The following is a 27,068-nucleotide window of genomic DNA, read 5'->3' on the forward strand; positions in this document are numbered from 1 at the left end:
GACTGTACCTTTCCCTTTCAAGGATGGCTAAGCCAGTCAAGCCTGAATTTGCGTGTGCCCATCCAATTGTCTAGGTCCCATTTGGTGGAAGATAGTTTGTCACACTGCTTGATCTAAAGAGAGAGTCTGTGTCAAAGGTGGGGGAGATGCTGACTAATGAATGTGTGTCTCAATGTTGTTTTATTAATGTGCTGAAGCAGTAGGTCCCTGGTTCAGGTATTTGTGGGATTGCTCAACTTGTGAACATACAGGAGATCCTGGACCAGTAGGTTCCTGATTGCACAGAAGGAAAGGTATAGGTCTCCTCTGAGCTGTCTGTATGACATAGAGATGAGGGACAGTGCATAAAATCTTTGCTGGTAGTCTTAGGGTTTGTAAGCCAGCCATGATCTTTAAGAACATCTGGGTCTTTCTAGTTATTTGATATCTCTGGTTAGGTATGTCTCAAATGGGTGCTGTACTCTGATTAACCTGATCAGCTTTGAACAATAACCTCTTTAGATCTAGATGATATTAGCTGTGCTAAGAGGATTTCCTGACAAATGTTGTTACATGGTGATCAACATGGAGGGAATCATCAACCCAAGTTCCAAGGTCTCTAACTACATTTTCATTTTGAAGTGGGGTATTGTATGTGTTGTATGTTGGGGGTTGTCTACTACTAAATGTAACAATGTTGCACTTTTTAGCATTAATTTAAGCTCATCTTCAGTACACCAGGTATTTGAGTGCAGGTTCTTGCTGGAGGGCTTATGCATTGTTGGGGGGGGGGGGGGTTGAGAGTGACTCAGTTTGCAGTTATCTGCAGACTTGATTAGCCAGAGATCTTAGTTCTTGGTCTGGAGGTCAGAAAAGTAAATACTGAATAAGAGTGATCCCAGTTCTGAGCCTTGGGGGGCACCATTAGTTAGCATCATGTTCTCTGATGCTGTCCCTGCCGCCTGCACTGTTGGGTTCTGTCTTTTAACCAGTTGGTTATCCATCTTACCACATAGGGATCTCTTTGTAATGCATAAGGTTTATGGATGTATGCTGGCATGGGGATGGTGTTAAATACCTTGAATAAATTAAGCTAAACCATGTGTACAGTGTGACCACTGTCAACAGGTTCTGTTAACCCTTTAGTAGAACTTTACTAGGTTCAGTAGACAGGATCTCCCTTTTAAAAGGCAAATTGCTGAGGATAAGGAAATGTTAATGTCAAGTTTTATATGGTCTGTTATGTGCAAGGCCATGAAACATAATTTGAGTCTCACCAGGCTGATGGTCCTGTAAGTCTTGCGGTCTGTAGTGGGGAAACCATTTTGGAGTGTTATCAGTAATGCTGTGCGCTATACTTTATACTTCCAGGATAGGGGATGTAGTTATACTCGGGTTGAATAATCTACAAAGTTGTACCACCAGGGCATGTTTAGCACTATTTATCAAACAACCCAGTGTATTATCTGGTTCCATGGAGGAGGTGTTCTTGGTCTTGGTCAGCACTTTTGTAGTGTGATGGGTGGGGTGGGGGGGGGGGTTAAGAGATACCGAGATACAAGGGCTTTGGGTAGTAATCTTGTGAGTAAAATCTTCACTGAATTTAGTTGGTAGTATATTGGCAGTATTCACTGGGTCACAGTAGGTTTTGCTATTTTTTTTTTTTTTTTTTGGTTCTGTGCATTCTTAAGTGTTTAAGTGTTACGGGTATAAAAATGATGTATCAACACACACACTCAGGACTTCCTTGCCACCAGTTCTAATGACATTATCAAATGTCACTCTGAATACCTTTCTGCTGTGCTTGCTACTAAGCCATTTTCAGGTAAATGCCTTGTGGGGTTTCTATTTCTTTCTTTCTAAATTTTGTTTGGTATTGTGTTCATGTCATCCTGAAAGGAAGAATGCCTGCGTGGAGCAGATTCCCTGTAAAAAAAAAACTGCCACAACCAGTGTTTCTTTTGATCATACGCTCCATCTGCCAAGTGTTTGTGCCATTAACTACCAGCCTCATATGACCATGTATGTTTTGGCACTCCTTTCCCAGGTTTCTATTGTGGTTTCTGACCTTCCTGATTTTGAAGGGAAGTCTTCTGCCCTTTCCCTGTTATGGTCCACTTACGTTACCCGTCACTCAGTAAAATGCAGCTATAATGCTGTTGATGCCACTTCTAGGGATGTGCTGTCTTTGGTTCATTGATTAGGTGTTATTCCTAGCTATGTAATCAAGGCCAAGCTTTTTGGATGCACTTCTGGATAACAAAAGTCTTTTTAGATCTACTGCTGAATTAATGACCCTTCAGGCTATGGGTAAGGCCTTGTAGGTACTGAAGTGTATTTGTTTCCCCTTTTCCTAAGTGTCAAGAGGAACTATCCTTCCAAGTCTGCCTTTGTAGACAGACTCCCCCCCCCCCCAGATAAGAAGGGTTCTAGGCGCATTCCTCCTTCTAAACTGTTAAGCTGCTAAGTCATCTCAGACTCCTTCCTCCTAGAAACCGTCTTTTCAGGATAACCCTGGTTTTGTTTGATGTTTGGCCTTCCCTTCACCTAGGCTAGGTTCCCTTGTCTTGTCACCTTTCCGTATCTCTTCCAAATTGGCATTGAATCACCTCAGATTCTTGGGTTTTCTAGATTATTTGTCAGGGATATTTCTTGGTTTGGAAATCCTTCCCTCTCTTTTCAGGCATTCCTTAACCTCCTCAAGAACAGCTTCCTCATTTTTCAGAGGTTCAGCGATCTCTTTCAGATTGGGGCACTGGTAAACTCATTTCACCTGTGACACCCCTGCACTGGCCCAGTAATCAAGGAACCTCAAACCTCACCACTAGCACCAGTGAGGAACATGCATATTGGGAGCATAACAAGTACACACACAGTAAAGTACAATTTCCGTTAAGAGCACACAGAGATCATATTCAGTCTGGGGCTGGTTTCTTCCTCTTACTCCAGATCCCCATTAAGACTCTCCACTGGCACAGCTATAGGGTTAAGATCTCAGCTGAGTGGTCAAGTCAAAATCTCCAGCACCCTCTCTGTCCAACCAGTGCTTCATGCCCCTGCCCAAGTAGCTGACACACAAACGCACACACTCTTTGAGATTTGATTTATATACAAACACACAGACACTCCTGGGGAAGGCTGGCACAGATTCACTAGTTATGCCCTCTTCTCCCCAGACTATACAGTAGTATCAGCTGCCACCAACCACTACTTATCAGCTACTGTATGGCCCTTAGAAAGAGTGACCAATTCTACTGTGCAATGTTAGTATTATCCAAATGGTAAGTGTGTCCAAGACTTGAAGGCTATTTAGGAGTTACCTGTACAGTGTTACCAAATACATGCAAGTATTCTTAAGAGCTTAAATGTCTATAAACAAAAGCAGCCACAAGTAAAAGGTTTAAATATATTTAATAATAAATAATAAAAGCACAAGACAATACTTATTAACTCAACAGAGTGACAGCAGAGTTCAAAATTGTAGAAAATACTTTAAAACAACATTGCAGGACAGTCTCACATGAATACAGATAACATCTAGACTGATCTTACTATTTTCTGATCGATCTCTAAGAGAAGTACTATGATCTAAGTCTTACTTAAAGAGCAAAGACAAATGCTGGTGAGAGGATGTTGTCAGATCCAAAACAAGATACAAAATGCAATGACTTTCTCTCTCAGTTCTTAAATGAATAATACACATTACTGCTGGGTTAGCTAGATGGCATCACTATTTGACACCTGCCTCTAGTTCCCCAGCTAAACAGATACCAACAGAATTTAACATGTCTCTATGAAAAATACTTATCTCTTAGAAGCTTGCTTGAAACTGGAAGTCGTAAAACAATTAACACTTTTGCATTTTAAACCTAGTAATTATTTCTGTCTTAAGACAATAGAAAGAAACTATAGCTGTAGACATTCTGCTTTCTAGCTTAAACTGAGACATAACACAATAGTAAACAAGTTCAGCTTATTTTCTTAGAGTTATGCAAGTTAACTCTGTATGTTCCAGCTTCTTACTATCAAAACATACATTTGCATAGGCATATAGTTCATGTACAATTCTGTTCTTTTCCAGTAGGGTACACTGTGGTTACATTCTTGAAGCTGCTGAGTACAGAACATACAGGTTTCTTACATTTGTAGGACAGGCTTACAAATCATATTACTGTTTACCAATGACACAGAATTATTTACAAAATTCTAGCTAGCTGAGCTGGCAGCCTTCACATTTCCCCTCACGAGAACTCAAGCTAGTTTTTCAAGTGACCCTTGAGAAACGTTGCTTGAGAGGGTTGCCTATCTGGGAATACATTACCCCATTCCCTGTCTTGAGAACCCATCTGCATTGGCATTGCTAACCCCACTGCTGTGCTGCACTGTCATATCATATGCTAGCAATCCTAGTCTCCACCTTAGTAACTTGAAATCTTGCTAGCTGACTGGATGTAGACATGTTAAGGGATTGTGGTCTGTAACTACAGTGAATTTTCTAACATACAGATAAGGCTGAGGTTTCTGCAGTGCCCACACTATGGCTAGACATTCCTTTTCTACAGCTGCATAGCATTCCTCCCTGGTTTGGAGCCTACAACTGAGATAAACCACTGGGTGCTCTTCTCCCTCTGAAGACATATGGCTAAGTAGAGCTCCCACCCCATGGTGCGAAGCATCCACCTGCACAACAAATTCTTTGGTGTAATCTGGACTGGCTAACACCGGGGGGTCCTCCCAAAGCTCCTGGAATGCTTGCGTACATGCTGGGGTCCACATTACATTACCTGGCCTGTTTTTCCTTGTCAGGTCTGTGAGTGGAGCAGCTATGGTACTATAAATGGGTACAAACTTTCTGTAGTACGCTGCTATCCCTAAAAATGCCCTCACCTGTTTTTTAGTAACAGGTGCAGGCCATGCCTGAATGGCTTCCACTTTGGCCAGTTCTGGCCTGATCTTACCACTCCCCACTCTATGCCCCAGGTAGGAGTCCTCTGCCATACCCACCTGACATTTTCTGGATTTAATGGTCAACCCTGCCCTCTCTAGTCTGCCCTGCACCTCCCGGACATGCTGAAGGTACTCTTGCCAGGAATGGCTGTAGATGGCAATATCATCTAGGTAAGCACGGGCAAAATCTGTTGCTCCTGCTAGGATATGATCTACCAGCCTCTGGAAAGTTACTGTGGCATTTTTCATCCCAAAGGGCATCTTTGTGAACTCATACAAACCAAAAGGGGTCACAAAGGCTGACCTCTCTCATGCTGATTTGGAGTCAAGGGCACCTGTCAGTATCCCTTGGTAAGATTAATGGTGGTAAAATACTTACCCCCACCCAGTTGCTGTAGGGCTTCATCTGTTCTAGGCTTGGGGTAAGCATCTGACTCTGTGTGACTATTTAATTTCCTGTAGTCCACACAGAACCTGGTGCTGCCATCCTCCTTTGGTACCAGCACCGCTAGGGAGGCCCAAGGACTGCTGGACTCCTGAATTATGCCTAGTTCCAACATTTCCTGTATCTCCTCCCTCAGAGTCTGTTTGACTCTCTCTCAGGCACCCTATAAGGGGCCTGCTTATTAGGCCTTTGGGATCCTGTATCCACATGGTTCTGCACCAGTTGGGTGCATCCTAGTTTCCCAGTGAGCATGTACCCAAACTCCTGTAACACTGCTCGGATGTCTTGAACCTGGGTAGGAGATAGCTGCTGGGACATTGCTACCCCTTCCACTGAGGTGTCAGTTTGAGCATTACTGAGGAGTTAACTCACCAGATCTCCCTCAGACTCCTGCAATCCACTGCAAGTACTCATCACAAGGGCCTCCTTATCATGGTAAGGTTTCATCATGTTAACATGGTACAATTTGTACCCCTGCCTCCTGCCTAGCAGTTCCACCATTTAGTTAACACACTGACTTTCCTTACCACCTTGTAGGATCCCTCCCAAGCTGCCTGCAGCTTGTTGTGTCTGACAGGAATGAGAACCATTACCTGCTCTAGCTTCAGCATTCCTGTCATACCAGACCTTTTTCTGCTGTTAGGCCTCTGCCAGGTTCCCCTGGGCCAAGCCCATCAGTTCCCTGAGCCTTGTCCTGAGGTTTAGGACATATACCACAACAGACTCCTTGTGTGATCCATATGCACCCTCCCACTCATCTCAAATTAAATATAGAGGTTCCCTCACCCTATGCCCATTACAACAACTCAAAGGGTGAAAAACCTGTGGATACCTGGGGAACCTCTCTGTAAGCAAACAACAGATGAGGCAAGTATTTTTCCCAGTCCCTCTTAAACTGTTCTGCAAATGTCCATAGCATGGTCTTGAGTGTAGAGTTTAAACTCTCAACAAGACCATTATGGTAAGGGTGTTGTCTTTAGGTGCATCACCTCACAGTACTTCCACAGACAAGCCAGCAGGTCTGACATGAGTGTCACCTCTGTCAGTCAGTATTTCATTTGGGAAACCTACCCTGCTGAAAATCGCTAACAAAGCATTTGCCACCTTTTCTGCCTCAATGGAGGAGCGAGTCACCGCCTTGGGGTATCTGGTAGCATAATCTGCTACCACTAGGATATACTTTTTCCCTGTGGAACTTGGGGAACTCCCAGAGGCCCCAAAATATCCATAGTTACCCTCTGAAATGGCTCCTCAATCACAGGCAAAGGCATCAAAGGAGCTTTCACCTTGTCTCATGCCTTGCCTACCTTTTGGCGCTGCTCACAGGTCCTGCAGTAACCTGTTACATCTCTGGAAATTCCAGGCCAATAAAAGTACTGCATAAGTCTTTGTACATTTTATGCCCATATGACCTGCAAAGGGAATATCATGGGATATGGCTAGAAGTGCCAGATGGGAGGCTCTAGGCACTACTAACTGCTGTATTCTCTCACCCTCTAGCCCTTCCTCATGGGTCCACTCTCTATACAGTAATGCTTTTCCCTCATGTACAGATTCCCCCTTCCCCTGAGAATCAGGTGCCTCGCTAGCTACCTCCCTCAGGCCGTGTAATGTAGGGTCTGAGAGCTGAGCCCATCTCAACTCTCTCTCTTGGTAACCCTTCCCAGCTCCCCTTCCACAGGAAGTCTGGTATCCTCTGACAGCAGTGCCTCACTGTCAGTCTGGGTACTACTACTCACCTCTGCCCTTGCAGTCAGTCTGTCCAAGGGAACATCTATACCCACAAGCAGCTGTGGCTCACCTTCAGTCTCACTGCTACAGGGTAACTCCCTCCCTGAGGTAACCACCTCACCAGTCCTAGCTGCAAGTGTATTCTGTCTGGGTCTCCTCCAGGCTACCAGACTCGCATCCTTGTCTCCAAGCCTGACTGCGTGTAACTGCATGAACACGCTGTACTGCATTACCAAAAGCATTCCCTATAAAGACGTTTGCAGGGTGGTAGTTTGGTATCCTTGTCTCAAGACAACCTACTGTTGGCATTTTGTGTCATTTCCACTTACTGGCTCTCCCGCCTTTTGTTCCCAACCTTGTCTCCATGGATATCTATAAGCTAGCTGGCCCCACTGGTTACATTTAAAACATTTAACCCTAGGTCCTGGACGTGTACTTGGACTAGTGGCTTCCCCTGCTACTGACAGACTCTGTTGGGACAGTCTGGGCTGCCCACCATGGGTTCCCTTAGACCCATGAGCAACACTGGGTGTCCTTTCCTGTGCCGTAATGGCCTGCTTACTAGGTATAGGTCTCCCCTATTCCCCAACTCATCTACAGTAAGGCATTGTCCATCAGCTAACCAGATCCTCATGTCATCAAAGTGCTAAGGGCTTGTTCCCTCACCAAAAGGTCTGCCATCCCTTCAAAAGTGGTGACCTGACATCCACTCACCCACCTATGAAAGTAAGTGCTTAGTTCAGCAGCATATTCACACACACTTTCATCTGTCTTGCGTCTATGCTCATGAAACGTTTTTCTATAAGATTCAGGTGTTAACTTAAAAAATTCTAGCAAACAATTCTTCACAACATTATAATTTAAGCACTCAATGTTAAGTTGTCAATCTCGCCTTCATTCTTGCTTGATGGGTTCGGAGCCGATCCTCGGCTCCGACTCGGCACTTGCTTTAGCTCGAGAACTCCTTTTACCAGCTCGAGGCAGCCCCATATCCCATGATGCAAGGCAGTAAGTACCCAGATCTCGCTTTGCGCTTGGGAGGTCTTCTCTTTACCAGCTCCTGGTAAGTAGTTCACAATTGTGATTTTTCAAGCCCCTTTTAGTTTAAAACTAATTTTTTGATAGTTTAAATCTATTTCTACCCTTTTTCTGACAGAAATCCCTGTCTCTTTTAATTTTTTGTTAGTCAATTTTCCCTATCCCATCCCCCCCCCTGTTAGGGTGTGTGTGTTGGTGTTTTTATAAAATACCTCTTGGTATTTTGTTTAATTTAACTTTGACTGGTGTGCTGTGTGTGTGTGTTTCGGCACCATGTCTAAGGAGAGGGTTTCAGGTTTTAAGAAGTGTGACTCGTGCTGTCAGAAGATGTCTCTGACAGACGGTCACACTTCTTGCCTGTATTGTTTGGGCCCTCTTCACCTGCAGGACTCCTGTGCTATTTGTCACTCCTTCAGCCAGAGAGTCCTGCAGGAGAGACGTAACAAGTTGATTCTCAGGGGTCTTCTTAAGCCGGAGGGCTCTCCGGCTAAGTCGGCTCCACAAAATCAACTAAAACTGCCAAGGCCCAGGCTTCTGTTTCTAAGCCTGCGGCCTCGGCTCCGACTCGTATTGAGTCGAGATCGGCTCCGGCTGGAGCCGATTCTGGATCCACAAAGCTTTCGGCGCCGATGGCTATCTGTGCCGAATCTGTTTTGACCACTTCGATGTCGGCTCCGATCGGCTCCGACACCCATGTGGCACAGGCATCGGTGTCGGCTCCGATCGGCTCCGACACCGTTACTTTGGTAGCTGTATCGGCTCGGCCTGGAGCCGATACATCGAGACGTTCTGTCGGCTCCGAGAAGTCGGTGCCGACAGGATCTGTAGTATCGGCTCCGATGGCCCATTCCAGGAAGAGGTCGAGGTCTCCTTCCTTGGAGCCGATACTTTCGGCTCCCGCCTCTTCTATCGGAACGGAGCCATCGGAGCCGATCTTCAAGGTCATCCAGGTTGTCAGATCATGACCTAGAGAGAGTGGTCAGTAGATTACTCAAGTCACAGGTACTGGCCCAAATGCTACACAGTCCGTCTCAGCAGACGACTGTTGGTCCACACCCCGTTACAGTTCCTCCTTCAACTCTACCCCAGAGTTTGGAGTTGGAGTCTTCGGGCATGGTTACTGCTACGGCTGGAGGACGGATACCCCCTTCTGTTCCTTCAGCCCCTACTCTTATCTCCTCTTCCATAGAGGGATTCGGTGGTCGGGCTTCCATGGTCTCCTCCGAGGGGGTGAGTGGCATCGGACCCTTGTCCGAGCCCGCTCTTCCCCTTGGAGCCTCGGCCTTGGTGAGCTCGGCTCCGACATCTGCCTCTGAGACTTCCCTTTCGGTGGCCCCTGGAGTTCCTAGCTCTTCGGAGCGGGTTCTCTCGGACCTGCCTGGGAGGGGAGCATTCGAGGTGATGAAGAGTGTACTGGCCACTGGTATCAGTCAGCAGTCTCTTCCCGTAGCTCCTCCCTCTATTGTACCTGTTGACATCTCTGCCACTTCTCTTGCTACAGGACCCAGAGATCCTCCGCCTCAGGTTTCCCCATTGGGAATTTCCCCCTCTTCCGAGGATTCTCCTGATGTTTCGGGAGATCCTCCTAGGAAGAGGACTTGTAAGAGGAAGCATGTAGACTCCCGAGTCTGTCACGCCGGATACTGACTTTGATGAGTCAGAGGGATCCCTAGATCCTCTGAGGATGTCTCCTTTTCAGACATCCTAGAACTTCTTAAACAGAGGGGAAACTGGCCCACCAACAATCCCTCTGAGGATGAGTCAGTATACCTAGAGGCGTTTGGATCTCGGCCCTCCACCTCCTGGGTGTCTCCGCCTTCGACCCCTTATGCAGGTTATTGCACGAAGGCGTGGACAGCTCCTGACTCTGTAGAGCCAGTCCCTAGGAGGCCTTCTAAATTTATCACTGCCCCTAGTGACAAACAATTCCTTACCAAGGGTGTCCCCGCTGATGCCATGGTGGTGGCTGCGGCCACCAAAAAGGAACTTGCAGATCCTTCCGTGCCCGTCCATCCTCCTAATAAGGACTCTAGGACCATGGACAGGTACGGCAAGCGGATGTTTTCCTCAGCGACCTTTGCTATGCGTTCGCTGAATTATCTTTGTCACTTCACCAGACTCCAGAGAGATATCCTGAAGGAGCTGGGAGAAGTAGTTCAGGATCCTACAGCTGCAGGGGCTCAAGAAAAGATTGCTTCGCAGCTAGGAACCCTCAATTCCATTGCTAACTCCTCCATGCGGCTAATATCTTATGCTGCGGATGGAGCGAGTAGAGCCGCAGGCACAGGTGTGGCTCTTAGACGCCAAGCCTGGATGCGGCTATGTGATTTTGCGGATCCCTTTAAGGCGTCCTTCACAAATTCTCCCTTTGATGGGTCAGCTTTGTTTGGCCCTCAGGTGAAGGAGACCTTGACCAGGTGTGAGCAGGACGGCAAGACTCTTTCTGCTGTTGGAGTCCGTTTTTCCACCCTTTCTAGGCCTTATCCCAAAGGACAGAAGGGTGGGAAGATGTGGTTCCGTAAATCCCAAGGAGTCACGCCGGATTCACGTGGTCAGTTTACCCCTAGAGGCAGAGGCGGTAACAACAACAGACGCCGCTCTAGAGGCAGAGGGGGTCCGAAGAACCAGGGAAACAGGGAGCCTCTCTCTGATAAGCCCTTTCAGCATCCCTGAGGTGTTGCCCGGCTGTCCTTCCTTGGAGGCAGTCGGGGGAAGATTATCACTGTACCCAGAAGCCTGGCATTCCCTCACCCAAGACAGATGGGTACAGTCGATCATATCCAAGGGTTACATAATTCCTTTCGAGGAAAGTCCCTTTCCCTCAAGTTCCCTTCCAGATGTACCACCCAGTCTAAGGGACATTGCAGAGTTAGAAATCGCAAAACTACTGCAAAAAAGAGCCATTCAGCCAGTTACAATAGACCATTCAGAGCCGGAATCTACTCAAGGTTCTTTTTGGTCCCCAAAAGACGGGAGACTGGAGACCAATATTGGATCTCAGCAGACTCAACAAGTCTGTCAGGAAGACAAGATTCGAATGGTCACTCTTCAGTCAATTCTGCCCTTCTTACAGAAGGACAACTGGATGTGCTCAATAGATCTTCAGGATGCGTACTATCACATCAAAATTCACAGACGCTCCAGGAGATTTCTCCGCTTTCGGCTGGGGTCCAGTCATTTCCAGTTCAGAGCCCTGCCCTTTGGTCTCACTACAGCCCCCAGAGTGTTCACCAAATGTATGGCAGTGGTCACGGCTCACCTGAGACGCCAAGGATTCCAGGTGTTTCCGTGATCTCGACGACTGGCTCCTGTCAGCCACCACCAGGCATCAGCTTATACAAGCCAGGGATTACACAATAGACCTTTGTTCTCATTTGGGCATCTCAGTCAACTTCGAAAAGTCATACTTATCGCCCTGCCAGTCTATTACCTTCATAGGCGCAAACTTAAACACTGTTCGGATGTCAGCTACCCTTACAGAACAAAGAGTTTCAGACATTCAGACTCATGTCAGGATCATTCTGGCCAGCAAGAAAGTACAGGCCAGAATGGTTCTAAAGGTATTAGGTCTCATGGCTGCGGCCATTACTCTTCTCCCCCTGGCTCGATACTACATGCGCCTCCTTCAGTGGATGCTGTTCACACAGTGGTCATACCAGCAACTCCCAATGCGTCACCAGATTCTGGTGACACAAACATGCAAAGAACATCTTGCTTGGTGGATCACATAGTCTCAGGTTCACCAAGGCAGGTGCTTTGTACCTCCGTCCCCGATAGCCACTGTCACCACGGATGCCTCCCTGATCGGGTGGGGGGGTCATTATCAGGGCAGGATGGTTCATGGGACGTGGCAACCGTTCGAGTACCATCTGCACATAAATGTCCTGGAGATGAGAGCAGTGCTTTTAACGTTGCAAGCCCTCAACGACTTTCTTCCCGTAGGGACAATTGCAGTCCACACAGACAACATGTCTGTAGTTTGGTATATCAACAAACAGGGCGGAACCAAGTCCTACCCCTTGTGTCGAGAAGCGCTCAGACTATGGCAATGGGCGATCTCCTCTCATCGGTTTCTGGTAGCAACGCATATCCCTGGGAAAACCAACATTATAGCGGACAGATTGAGCAGAGCTATTCTCATGCCTCACGAGTGGTCTCTCAAGCAATCCATAGCGGAAGAGATTTTTCTGGAATGGGGTCGTCCATGTTGCGATCTTTTTGCTACTCCCCAAAACAGCAAATGTCCAGACTTCTTCAGTCTCTTCCCTCTATCAGGCCATCCCCCCAGATACGCTCTGACCCAGGATTGGCCCCAGGGACTTCTTTATGCCTTCCCTCCATTTCCTCTGATCCCTCAGGTGATCCAGAAAGCTACCGTTTTGAGAGCCAAATTGATTCTCATTGCCCCTTACTGGCCTCGACAAGTTTGGTTCCCGTTCCTCCATCATCACCTTTTGGTGCAGCCGTGGCATCTGGACCCAGTGCCAGATCTTCTGATTCACCAATCCGGTCAGCTGCACCGGTCAATCCCTTCTCTCAACCTCACAGCATGGTTGCTCCACTTCCTTCCTTAGCCAGGCTTCCTTTGATCTCTAACCCAGTTAGAGACATCATAGTAGCTTCACTAAAATCCTCTACCAGGAGGATTTACACAAGCAAATGGAACCGTTTCTCTTATTGGGCTAAGGCCCAAAATATTGATCCTTTTACTGCCCCTGTTCAGGCAGTTCTGGACTTCTTAGCAGAGATTTTTCATGCAGGCTCCTCTTCTTCCACAGTCAGAGTTCAATTGGCTGCTATTTCTAATTTTCATGTCGGGATAGCAGATCATAATATTATGTCCCATAGGCTCTGCAGGGCCTTCTTGAAAGGAATTTTCCTACTAAAGCCTCCAATCAGGAATCCTCCTCCTCAGTGGGATCTAAATTTAGTGCTGACATCCTTGATTCTTCCCCTTCGAGCCAGCTGTTTCTTGTTCCCTAAAATATCTTTCTTGGAAAACGTTATTCCTAGTGGCTATTACATCTGCCAGGAGGGTGTCTGAACTTCATGCTCTTTCGGTTCGACCCCTATTTGATTTTTCACAAAGACAGAGTATCTTTGAGGACTAATCCATCCTTTTACCTAAGGTCGCTTCAAAGAACAATCTGAATCAATCCATTGATCTCCTGTATTTGTTCCTAACTATTCAGATAGAGCAGAACAAATGCTACATTATCTTGACGTCCACCGTCAGCTTAGATATTATTTGGACAGAACAAAAATTTAGAAAATCTGATCAACTTTTTGTTTCCTATGCAGATAATAAAAAGGCCTTCCTGTTTCTAAAGTGACTTTGTCCAGATGGCTTTCTTCGGTCATCACTGAAATTTATACGATCAGGGGAAAACAGCTGTGCTCAAAACCTAAAGCACATTCAACTAGGAGTTTAGCTACTTCTACAGCCTTTCAAGCTAGACTGCCTTTGGACACTATTTGTGCAGCGGCCACTTGGGCCACTCCTCACACTTTTGTTTCCCATTACAAATTGGACTTGGCCTCCAGGGACAGAGCCAGTTTTGGCTCTACAGTCCTCAAGAGTTTGTTCCATTGAGCCACCCAGGATAGAGGTGCTAGGGACGCGGTCCCATCAAGCAAGAATGAAGGCGAGATTGACAACTTAACATTAAGAAGTTATGTTAGTTGTCTTCTCTCGCCTTCTTTCTTGCGACCCTCCCTCCTTCCCCCTGGCCTGGACAGACCTTGTATAAGAAACTATTATGCTAAAGACCATTCAGACCTGGTCCTTTTTACATCTGTAAGTTTCTTCTTCCTTTGGGAAGTATTTTATGCTTGGTGTTATTGCCCTTTGTCAACAAACGAGATCTGGGTACTTACTGCCTTGCATCATGGGATATGGGGCTGCCTCGAGCTGGTAAAAGGAGTTCTCGAGCTAAAGCAAGTGCCGAGTCGGAGCCGAGGATCGGCTCCGAACCCATCAAGCAAGAAAGAAGGCGAGAGAAGACAACTAACATGGAACGTTATGGTAGGTACATAACTTCTTATTATCAGACAGTTTGGACATTACAGTTACAACTTTACCATGAAGTAAGGGGGTCGGGGACCATACCCAGAGCCCTTGGTCAGCATCATACTGTTCACATACCCTCTCAAACATATGAAGGAAACTATCAAACCTACTCCCCCTCTGGCATCCAAGTGTTGCAGTTGCTCATTTTCCTCAGTCTCTAGATGTCTCAGTCACTCTGTTGCTTCTATTTCCAAATGCTTGGCCTCCAACTCAAGTCTCTTCAACTCCAGATGGATTTTTATGTCCTCTGTGGAAAGGTTGAGCTGTCCATTTTCTGAGTGTTGTACATCTCCACGGCCAGACTGATTGTCCTCCTGGTTGCTATTCTCTGATGCAGCTGTGAATAACGCTGCAATCATGTCTGCTTTAGTCAGGTTGGCATACACCAGTCCTTTAGCCTGGCACATCTCAGCCAACTGGCTCCTTGTCAGCTTGCCTTGCTCATCTGCTAACGTGCTTGGCTTCTCTCCCTGAATAACTAAGCTAACAAAAGAAATTAAAACAATTGTGATATGAACTCTGAATATCTGAGTGCCCACACCTTCAGTGATCACTGTAGACAAACTACAAGAATTCAATATCCACACTACTACAAGCCAGTTAATATGTGATGTGGCTATCTCGCCACTATCAGCCAATTTAATATGTGATATGGCTATCCCATCACTGCCAAACAATTTATATGTAATGCCCCTGCACTTGCCCAGTAATCAAGGAGCCTCAATCCTCACCACTAGCACCAGTGAGGGATGTGCACATTGGGAGGATAACAAATACACACACAGTAAAGTACAATTTCCCTTAAGAGCACACAGATATCACAGTCAGTCTAGGGCTGGTTTCTACTTCCCTCTCTGGATCCCCAGTAAGACTCCCCACTGGCGTAGCTATACGGTTAAGATGTCAGCTGAGTGGTCAAGCCAAAACCTCCAGCACCCCCCCCTTTCCAACCAGTGCTTTGTGTCCCTACCCAAGTAGCTGACACGCACACACTCTGAGATTTTATTTATATACAAACACACAGACACTCCTGAGGAAGGCTGGCATATGTTCACTAGCTATGCCCCCTTTTGCCCAGACTATATGGTAGTACCAGCTGCCACCAACCGCTACTTATCAGATACTATAAGGCCCTTACAAATGGGGACCAATTCTACTGTGCAATGTTAGTATTATCCAAATGGTAAGTGTGTCCAAGACGTGATTATTTAGGAGTGGCCAGTACAGTGTTACCAAATACATGCAAGTACGCCAAGAGCTTAAATATCTCTAAACAAAATCAGCCACAATTAAAAGGTTTAAATATATTTAATAAATAAAAGCACAAGACGATACTCATTAACTCAACACAGTGATAGCAGAGTTCAGAATCACAGGAAATACTTTAAAAAACATTGAGGGCAAACTCACATGAATACAGAAAACATCTAGACTGATCGTATTATTTTCCTATCTATCTCTAAAAGAAATACTATGATCTAAGTCTTCATTACAGAGCAAAGACAAGTGCTGGTGAGAGGATGTTGTCAGATCCGAAACAAGATACAAAATGCACAGACATTCTCTCTGAGATAATTTTTAAATTAATAATGCACATTACTGCTGGGTTAGCTAGATTATATCACTATTTGACACCTGCCTCTATTTCCCAGGCTAAACAGATACCAACAGAATTTAACATATCTCTATGAAAAATGCTTATCTCTTAGAAGCCTGCTGAAACTGGAAGTCGTAAAACAATTAACACTTTTACATTTTAAACCTAGTAATTATTTCTGTCTTAAGACAATAGAAAGAAATGGTAGCTGTAGACATTCTGTCTTCTAGCTGAAACGGAGAGATAACACAATCGTAAACAATTTCAAGTTATTCTCTTAAGAGTTTTGCAAGTTAACTCTGTATGTTCCAGCTTCTTACTATCAAAACATACATTTGCATAGGCATATAGTTCATATGCATTTCTGTTCCTTTCCAGTAGGGTACACTGTGGTTATATTCTTGAAGATCAGTACAAAACATACAGTTTTCTTACATTTGTAGGACAAGCATACAAATCATATTACTATTCACTAATGACATAGAATTATTTACAAAATTCTAGCTAGCTGGGCTGGCAGCCTTCACACCACCCACCTAAGTTTAGAAAGGGTTTCACTCCAGAATGTTTTTATTTCCTCAGAAGAAAGGTACATGTTGATCAATTCTGGATCTTTCTCTGCTCAACACCTTTCTCAAGATTCCTTCTTTTTAAATGATGTCTCTTTAGACCTTGTTTCCTCTTCTTACCCAGACCTTTCTGGCTTCCCTAGATCTCAGGAATGCATACATCCCCATTCACCTTCTGTTCAGGCAAATGTTTGCTGTTCTCTGTTTCTTCCTTGCATTTTCAGTTATCTGCTTTGTCCTTCTACTACCCTGAGACTGTTCACCAAATGTATCACTCCTGTCATTGCTTTTTGCAAGGTTCAGGGTATACAGACTTTTCCCTACCTAGACGACCCTGCTTATAGAGGCTACTTCTCCCAGCAGTCTGTTGCAGGATCTCCAGTTTACTGTTTGTCTTCCACAGTCTAGAGGTCACCATCAAGCTCCAGAAGCCAGTCTTGAAGCCATCCAAGGGTCACGTTTTATTTGGATGCAGGCTTCAGATCATGCCCATGTTGACATTTCTTTCTGCCCCAAGGTTTTGTCTAGGACGGTCTTTTTCATGTCTCTTCTTCCTCTGTCCTGTGCCATGTCCAGAGAATTTCTCATGGTTCTGTGATGTACGGTCTCAACCATTCCGATGCTGTCTCTTGCCAGGCTCCATATGAGAAAATTTAAATGATACCTCAGATCAGTGTGTCTCCAACAGTGTCACTCCATGGAATTCCCTTTTCTCTTCTTTGTCTCAAGTTCAAGCTTCATTTGTGAATTCACCAACTCTCTCTCAATCCAGGGCTTCCCTTTTAAGTTCCAGTTCCCTCACAGGAGCTTTTCACAGACACCTTAGATGTAGGATGAGGAGCTTCTTTTGACCCCCTAACGTTCCAGGGTCTCTGGCCTCCTCATTTCAGATCATATCAACATAAAAGGGATGAGGGAGCTGGTTTTGGCTTTGCAAGCTTTTCATTCCTTCTCATCCCGAGCTCTTCAAAGTCTTCACCAGCAATACTACAGTGATGTGGTAAGTCAACAAGCAAGGGGCATAAGGTCCTGTCCCCTTTGCAGACTAGCTCTTCATGTCTGGGATCTAGCTATTCAGGATCAAGTGGCTATTCAGGTGGTTTACATTCCTTCAGAGCACAGTCTAGTGGCAGACTCTGAGCAGGTCCAGAACACAAGCTCTTGAATGAATGCGTCACAGAGATTATCCAGGACATTGCCTATCGGTGGGTATTCCTCTGTTAGATCTTTTTGCCCTCCACCCCCCTGAACAGACTGCTCCCTCTATTCTGTTAGAGTCCCAAATCCTCTCATTTGGAAAGTGATTCTCTGTCTTTTCTTTGAAAGGGAATGTTTCTGTACACCTTTCCCTCCTTTTCTCTGTTAACACAAGTTCTGCACAAAATCAGGCAGGACCCTCCCAAAATCTTGCTGGTGACTCCCTTTTGGTTCAGACATCATTGATTCCTCCTTTCTCACTTGGCCATGGGCAATTACAAGTTACCTCACTGGGTGGATCCTTTCTCACAAGACAAGGGATCTTGTGTCCATCCTCATCAGTCCACTCTTCAAATGACACTGTCGTTGATAAGGATTTGATCCCTTTTAGGCACCCCTTTTGTGAGGAAGTGATGTAGGTTCTGATGGGAGGCCAGGAAACCACTACCAGAGTATTATATATGTCCAAATGGAAAAGATTCACTGTCTGGTACCTCTCTCGCTGTCTGGATCCCCTATTAGTGGAGATTCCTATGGGTCCCTCTCTCATTTTTATGATTTGCTCCATACTGGGTTGACGTATTCTTCAGTTAAAGCTCATTTGTCAATTTCTGCTGTCTGCCCTTGAATCCTCCTCTGGCCTCTAGTTTTGAGGTCAAGTAAATTATTAACTATGTCCTTCATATCAGGTCTCACAGAAGTCTGTTCCAACTTTTCGAGACCTAAACTTTGTACTTGAAAAAACTGACCCAGGCTCCATTTGAGATTGCTTCTTCAGCTTCCTTACAACATTAAACCTGGAAATCTGTTCTCATTTTGGCTTTATTTCTGTCAGGAGAGTGTATGAACTTCAGGCTGTCATAGCCATTCCTCCTTTTTTATTGTTTTCATAGAGACAGGTGTTGCCTCCTCCTAATCTTTTTTTTATTCCAAGGGTGACCAATGAGTTGTTCCTTAATCATGACTTTCAAGATGGCTACACACGGAGTAGCAGCTTAATTTCAGCTCTCCCAGTGTGAAAACAAAAACTCAGAAAAGTCGGCCAGTGAACTTGCCTTTTTGGGTAAATTTTAGTAACTGGCTGGTAAGTACACTGCCTGGACACCAGCAAAAAAGACAATCGGAAATCTGTAAGAAAATCAACGAGAAAAGGTGAGGAAAAAATACTGACTTGGAAGAATTCTGCATCTATTCAGCAAAAAACAGTCCAAGTTCCAGCTTTGGTGCAAGACTTCCAGTCACCTAGAAGAAACAAATCAAATGTACTCAGAGCTGATTAAAATAAATGAAACACTGATGGAGTATAACAACTCAAAAGAAAAGGCTGGATAAAATGGAAGAAGCTTTAAACAGATATTCAGATGAAGTGTTTTTGAACAGTGACGTGATGAAAAGGCTGTCTGAATATTAGACTGCTCAAGAAGAGATGTTTCAAAAAATAATAGAATTGGAGGACAGAACACGCAGGGAAAACTTGAGATTTTCTGATGTACCATAGAAGCTGGAAGGAACAGACTTCATTAATTTTATGATAACTAGACTGGTGTTCCATAGGGCGGCCACGGTGGTGCAGCGGTTAGTGTTGCCGCCTCACAGCAAGAGGTTCTCCGGTTCAATTCACAGCTGGGGTGCCTTCTGTGTGGAGTCTGCCTGTCCTCCCTATGGTCGCGTGGGTTTCCTCCGGGTGCTCTGGATTCCTCCTACATCCCAAAGACATGCTGTAGGTGGATTGGGCACTCTAAATTTGCCCTAGGTGAGTGCGTGCGTGTGTGTGCCTTCTGTGAAAGGTTGGGCGCCGGGCTGGCAACTCGACACTGCAAAAACTCCACTGCCAATCAAGAGCGGACAGGTGATCTGCTGTGATGACCCCTAACCGGGAAAAAGCTGAAAGATGAAGAAGACTGGTGTTCCATAGCAGGAGTTGTTAATTGAAAGAGCACATCGTGTGTATGCCCCAACGTTGCCCACAAGAAAGCAACCCGGACCTTTAATAGTAAAGATGCAATCCTACCAGCAGAAGGAGGTGATTTTAACAAAACTGTCACAGAAGGACAAAGTACTAGAAGTGGCACACAGTAGAACATTTGTGGAAAATGATTACTCACTGTACACCAGGCAAAAGCAGATTACATTTATTCCACTAATCAGGGAATGTCAAAAAGCAGGTGTGAGATTCAAACTGCTGTATCCAGCTATCCTCAGAATATTTTTTCCTTGAGGGACAAAATCATTTTTGATGCCGAACATGCTAAGGAGGAAATACAAGTGTGTCCAATAAAAAGTGAGCTGTTAAACAGGAGATTCTGCTATTTGTTCCTCTGGTAAAAAAAGACCACAGAAAGACTGCGCCGGTGAAATCTTTTCCAGTGTTTCAATGAAAAATGCTTGAAAGGCAGGAAAAAAAAGTTGACTAGAGGAACTGAGAGTATATTGGAAAGGAAACGAAGACTGGATTTGCGAGATGGAGCTAAAAGAAAACAGCAACTTGAAAACTGACAAATGTGGAATTATAAAGCATTAACTATATTTGTGAAACATGATAGAACAAAACCTGGAAATATTAGACTTTTATGACTTTAGTTAACTTGTAGGGGACTCCAAAGCATATGCCCTACTTCATGCCATTAATGTTTGAAGGGACACTTTATCAAGAAGAGAAAAGAAAGAGTTAACTGTAAGTAAAACAAACTTTTGTTCTCAACACTAATGTTTGTATAATGCATGGTAACTGCATGCTATAAAGTAAAGTTTTCTCAGTTATTTTCAAGTGGAATTGGGATACTAAAAGAAACAGGCGCCCCTGTTTCTTTTTCCTACTTTTCTCTTTCTCCTTTTTAAGTTTTAAGAAAGGTAGACACTGCAATGTAAAACAAAAAGTCTGTTTAAGAGTATGATAGAAGAAAAAAAGTTTTTTTTTTCTTCTCATTCTTGCATAAGGAATGGCTGGATTAAGGCTCTTGACTTTATCTAGTAACAAGCTTTAAGAGAAAGCGAATAAATAAAAAAGAACACTGACCATAATGAAAAACTCTTCTCTAGCAAACAAATAAGTTAAGTACTTGTGGAAGTAATTCAATTCTGTATCTGGTGCTCATGTTTCCATGGAGACAATCTGATAGAGTAACAACAGAATACTTTCTTTCAATGGCTAGGCAATAATGTTTTCTAAAAGCAATCAGTGTTTTCTTTCAGGGAGAGCATTAAAGATAAGACAAAACCAGACAGCACTTGATAGAAGCACAGGCTGAACCTTGCATCCTAGCTTAGATAGATTGACCCAAGTCTGTGTGTGTATGACTGTCAAGTTGGGACAATTGTTCCTAATAGTAAGATAAAACTTCAGTATTCAAAGTTTATAGTTTTGTGTTGTATTTGTTTTTGAAAACTTTAAATAAAACAAAAACTTTTGTAAGATGTGACATAAGCTTAAATGGATATGAGAAGAAATGACAAACAGCTATATAAAAGATCAACCTACCAAACATTAATGTGGGCATGTAACACCAAAGCTCGAACTAGATACTTAACAAAAAAAGCTGTTACAAATAAAGGGTGGGAATAACTTTTCAACACAGTGACCCTTATGATACTATCTTTAAATGTGAATGGTCTCACAAATGTATACAAAAAAGAAAGTGGTGAACTATATTAAAAAAATGTAGAGTGCAAATTGCGTTTCAGAAGACACATTTGGGAAAAACTAAATGTGAATTTGGTTTTCAATGGAATAGCTGGGACAAAGGCAAAGAGGGAGTACTTACATTAATTGCAACATGAGCTCCAATAGTGATATAAAAGGATAAAAAAAGATAATGGTAGACATGCAGTACTAAGGGGCTGCTGGCAAGGGAGGAGGATTACACTTGAGTGGTAAAAGAAAGATGAATAAACCACTGCTGAATGAGCAAACTAGCTATTTATTTGCTCACCAAGAAGGTCAAATTATCCAACTATGTACTGTACATTTTCATTACTGACCCAGGGATAAAAGCTCCACAGTTAACACTGTTAGTTGATTTCACAATCACAGGCTCAAAATAAACTTGCAGATGGAACACGTTTGTTTAGAGAAAGTGATGACAAACAAGCTATACTTACCCATGATGTGTTTTCACTGCGAAAGTGATGATTTATAATTTCATTTGTAGAAGAACTGTGCTGTGCATTACTAGTTTTTGTCTTGTTTACAAGTCATAATACTTAGTAGTACTTGTTGCTGTTTATGGAGTAATTTGGTTTTGTTGTTTAAACAGGTGACAATATTTTGTCGGTGTTAAAGTACCTGGCAACATCTGATAACCTGGCTGACCCATCTGAGTATCGCCATGGCAACATGGTTTTCTTTGATGTGCTAGGTTTGTTAGTTGTGGCCTATCCTGCTCGAGTGGGTCTCATATTGAACAGCATAGTGGTGGCTGCCGTACTACTCTACCTGGGAAAGAAGTGTTTACAGCATAATGCTAAACGTAAGTTCTCAGTACTTCTGTTTTACTCTGCTGTAAAACAGAATTTTATATCTGTTGACAATACTTTTTCTGCGATTGGTATGAATATGTACAACTTTATAAGTAAAAAAAATGGTAACCACAGGAAACTGCATGTCATGTGGTACACATTTCTTTAATAGAGTTCACTATGTCTTGAATCTTTTGCCTCGTACAACATGACAAATTAACTAATGAATTTTAATACAAAAGTTCACGCAACCAATTAAACATAAAAAAGCTGTGCCACATAAACACTTAAGCACCCTCATTATAATAATGAAAAAAGTTATGGCATGTTTACTGATGCTACTAACTGTCTCTACATTTTGTCTTCTGTTTACTGACATTATCATGAAGCTTATGCCACATGGCACTGCAGGTGCAACCAACAGTTCTGGATATGAAATGTAATGCACTGTTCCAGTAGCAAAGTGGTGAAATAATCACCAAAATCTGGCAATCATTACTTTGCATAAGATAATGATAGGGTTTCCTTCCTAATAAAATAAAAACTACTCGGTGAGAAAATTCTTCCATTTTTCTATCTTATATTACTTGCTTTTGTAAAAGTGGAGGACACTGAGCTTAATCCAGGACCATTAAAGTAATATCAGGTAAATTATGCCATACTTCACTAACAAAATCCTTATAGTCTCCAAATAGCTGTACTGAACTTGTGTCTCATGAATGGCAAATGGTCAACACAAGAGGTTATGCATGGCAAATGGTCAACACAAGAGGTTATGCAAAACCAATCATATAATATTGGCCATGGTGGAGCCATGGCTAAAGGATCACAACTGTGCTTCAGCCTGCCTGCAACAAAACTGTCACTGGGATTATAATACCAGGCTTGGAGGTAGCATAGATATGGGAGTACTGCTATTCATTAAAAAGTCCTACCATGCAGAGTATGCTGATAGATTTTAGCACATCAAAAAATACACCGACCAGAATTCATTAATGGTCCAAGCTGTTTTTTTGCAATGCCTTATAAGTCAGTGTTGAGATACTATGCATTCTCCATATCCTTGTTAACTTTATATGACATATTTTATAGTAAATCAGGTAAGGCAATGCTTATTATTTTGGAGAGCCCAATTTTAACTAACTAGACCCCCAATTGACTTAATTTTAAAGAGACATCTTAATTTAGATGATACTTCAGCCAACAAGAACACCCATTCAGTCTACTGCATCCTCATTACTTGATGTCATCTTAAATAACTTCACAGAAAAATTAAGATGCATGTCTGTCTATTCTACCACAGTGACCATGTTACAGTAATGTTCTATTGGCCTTTCTAATCTCCCAAACCTGACCAAGTAATAACATGCACTAGGTCTGCTCCAGACTCATCACAGCACATTTTAGATTTAGGACTAGAAGCAGTTAACTAGGATGGGATTTAAATGACACTAACACAATTACTGTTGTCAATACCTTTGTGAAAATACTCCAATCTATACAAAGCTGACTTTTCCCTTAAGAAAATTATAATAAATGTACCATGTGCCTATGGTTAAGATCTGACATTAGGAATCTGTTAGAGATAACTGACTTCAACAGTAACAAAAAAAATAATGTGTCAATTTCAAAAAGGCACATTCAGCTTCAAGGTGTAGTGTAAAATCCTTGTATGTACAAACCGATCTGCTTTCTTTACTGGTGTCCTCAAATAATTCTAGAAAATACTAAAAGCAGTGAAAACAACTCGCAACACACTTCTTGTAATCGCATCCAGTTATCCTAGAACTTTGTAACAGTATAAAAAACATAATTTCCGCATCCCCTAACTCATTACTCAAAGCACCCAACCAAGAAGCGTCACTAATTGTAACTATATGTAAAGTATGCAAGTTCCCTCCCTTCAGCTTTAAAATCATTATCTCAAAAGATATGTTAAATTGGTTTATGAATATCGGTATTTTTGTAGTACTTTTGTGATTCAGTACTTGCCCTACATTTATTCAGATGACATTACAATAGATACACAAGCCCTTATGACACATGATGCTGTAACCCTTACCACACATCTTATTCCTTATACCTGGAAACATTTCACTATGGACCCAATCTAAATACCCTTTTTCTGCATCAGACTTCAGAACAGCAGCAGTACTGTACCTTTTAGCTAAAATAATGGAAAAAACTACTGTACAACAAATTAAGAGAATACTTTTCAAACTATGCCCTGCCTAATAAATAGTATAGGGTCAAACAAGTAGAAGTAAAGTGCTTATTAATGATACTAAGAGGAAAACTAGCAGGAGCCATTTTGCTGATGAAATGGGCATTAAGTTTTATAGTAATCTGCTGGGACTGAAACAATTAGCTGATTGAGGCACAAGTAACAGTGCCCTAAAATGCTTTCTGCTTGCCTAAATTCACAGTTAAGCATGGATTTAATGCATCAGAAAACAGTAGCTGCTTAGCAGGGGTACAACAAGGTTCAATTTTTGGGCCATTCTTTTCATTAGTAGCACACCATTTGATGGATCTTAATTAAACTGCACATTTTATACAGGTGATAGCATAATACTCTGCTATAACAACGTCTTTTCATAGGCTACAAGATAACCTGCAACAGGACTTCTGTATGGAACTGGTTAACTCAAAGCAACTTTGTAATTAACTGGGAAAACCCAAATGTGTTTTTCAATCAAAACGAAAATTAACCTTACATTAACCATAAGTGACCCCTTGGAACACCGTAGAGTTACAACAATGATACCTAGATGGTCCTGTTTGACCAAAACTTCATATTCTTCATGCATATGCAAAACTTTAAATGCCCTCCATCAACTAATCCAGCTTTATTTCCATTTGAAGCAAGGACAACCTTTGCAATGCAAATGATAACAGTGCTTGAACACTTCCTTCTATTTGTAATGAACTCGGCACAGAACACCTAGAGCCTCTAGTTGAAAGTATGTAAGATATGCAGATTCATGTTCTTAGAATGCCCCGTTGAACACCATTGCAACTCCCCGCCCCAAACAAACAAAAAAAAAAGTTTACTACCAATAACTAATGGGCAGCTTTGCTTCTAAACTGTTTGATTTACAAGTTGCTAAGCTGCTCCCACTATCCACCATTAGTGGCCAGATTGCAACATAGAACTTCTGACTACACCATTCATCCTCAATGCCTTATCTCTTGGGAGGGCCCCATTTTACAGAGGTTATTGGAGGAAAACAGAAGATCTTGTGCCTGTTGCATGGAACTCATTATCACAAAGTATCTGAAAGTCAACAAATTCAACACACTCAGAAAATGCTCCAACATCTTACTAATATAAATGCCTCTGATTTTGCATTGGTTAGCATCTTAACACTATGAATAGAACAGTAAGATGTATACTTGTATTTAACTTACTCTGTTGCATGATAACTCAGAACAGTACACACAAACACTTGTTCACTTACTGTTAAGCTAATGAGCATTTTTTGCGTGTTTGGAAAAATTTTTTACTGCAACCTTAATTATGAATACTTTAAAGCTAGACTATTGTTGCAAACTGTTATTTCTATCTAGTGCTCTTTAAAGTTAGACTGTTATGTATTAATTAAATTGGTGTGCAATCACTGAGAGCAAGATAGCAAACAATATATGTAGTTCCATCTTCAAACAAACACAATAAGTACCCGAATGGCCCAGGTCATGGCTGAAAATTGTCTTTGGACAGCCCACCAACATGATTGACAAAGTTAATAAACAACTAAATGCCAAATGCAAATTTTATTTTTCAGTACTAGATGTAAACCAGGGTATGGCACTTAGTCAGCTGAAGCAAGCTGCAAACTGTGTAAATATAAGACAACATAGAAAGTTTGGATATTTCATCAACACCAGTGGCATTTCAGAGAGCTGTTGCACATTTTTTTTTTTTTTTATCATTTGATTGTTTATTTGTATTTGTTGATGAGGAATGTTCATCTGGGATGAAACCCTTTTTCAGTGGAGGCCAGGAGAGAAAAGCACCAAAGAGATTTTCAGGTTTTTAAAAATATTCATAATGTAATATACATACATTGAAATAGAAACAAAATATTTACTAGTACTACTAATGGACAGAGGCAGCTTCTAACTGCTTTATCTCGTACATGGATCCCTTCAAATTATCTATGGCATGATCCCATTTAATATCATTAGGAGTAATATATAATTATCAACCATGGGCGGGGCAAAGCCAATTTATATTCAAATGGGATAGGTTATGTAGAGCACAGAAAGGGAAATTGGATAGGCTTAAAATGGCCCACAAGGGCAGTTAGCCTGGTACTTGCCTGTGAACATATTTACTGACTATGAACCTATAATATCATTGGAGTCAAACAATTAATAATGTTAATGCTTAAAGAAATATGGTAGCCAGTGTACAGTAAATTCACAGATTTCCATACAATAAGTATTGTTAGCATTGCCAGAGCAATAGCACATCATTAAACAGTGAGCATAGAAATTTAGGTGCATTGGTTTGAGAGAGAACTGAAGCAGTAAAAAGCACAAAAACAGATAAGGGAGGCAAAAAGTCATGAGATGAAGAGATAGTAGGAAAATGTTATTGCTTGTTTTGAGTGAGTATATGATTAGGGTTAAAAATTGTAGTGACAGGAAACTACATGTGGTGTAGATGTTCTTCTGTATCACTGTTACAGTATTCTGACCAGTATACCAAAGCTTTTAGATCTTGTATGCGCCATACATCACACACACGCTGCACTTTCAGGAAGTATGGCATAAAAGTGACATATAGACGCAGTTACCCAGAACTTCTTTATTGCCAGTCCAAATGTCATCTTCACTCATCAGTCTGAACACCCTTTGCTGTGCTAAATACCTAGCTGTCAGATAAGTGCCCCATTGGTGCTTTTTTCCTTTTTCTTTTGGTTACGTAGAGTTATGTCATCCAAGAAGGAAAAATGTCAGTGTAGCAGGCAAAATCCCCATAAGGACAGTCACAACAATGTCTCTCTTTTTTTTTGTTTGGGTGCTTCTCATGAT

The 27,068-nt window shown here is 42.7% G+C and overlaps 1 protein-coding gene across 1 annotated transcript in view; it reads left to right on the top strand.

Annotated features, from left to right (window-relative positions):
* Positions 1–27,068, top strand: part of ERMP1 (endoplasmic reticulum metallopeptidase 1) — a 1,021,143-nt gene that overhangs the window by 325,109 nt on the left and 668,966 nt on the right. Inside the window, exon 7 of the mRNA XM_044067197.1 lies at positions 21,827–22,039. Within this exon, the coding sequence (XP_043923132.1) occupies positions 21,827–22,039 (213 nt within the window). The remainder of the gene's footprint in view (positions 1–21,826; positions 22,040–27,068) is intronic.

Source organism: Protopterus annectens, chromosome 3.part1 (assembly GCF_019279795.1).
Source record: "Protopterus annectens isolate FY-2018-M chromosome 3.part1, PAN1.0, whole genome shotgun sequence".
Taxonomy (NCBI): Eukaryota; Metazoa; Chordata; order Ceratodontiformes; family Protopteridae; genus Protopterus; species Protopterus annectens.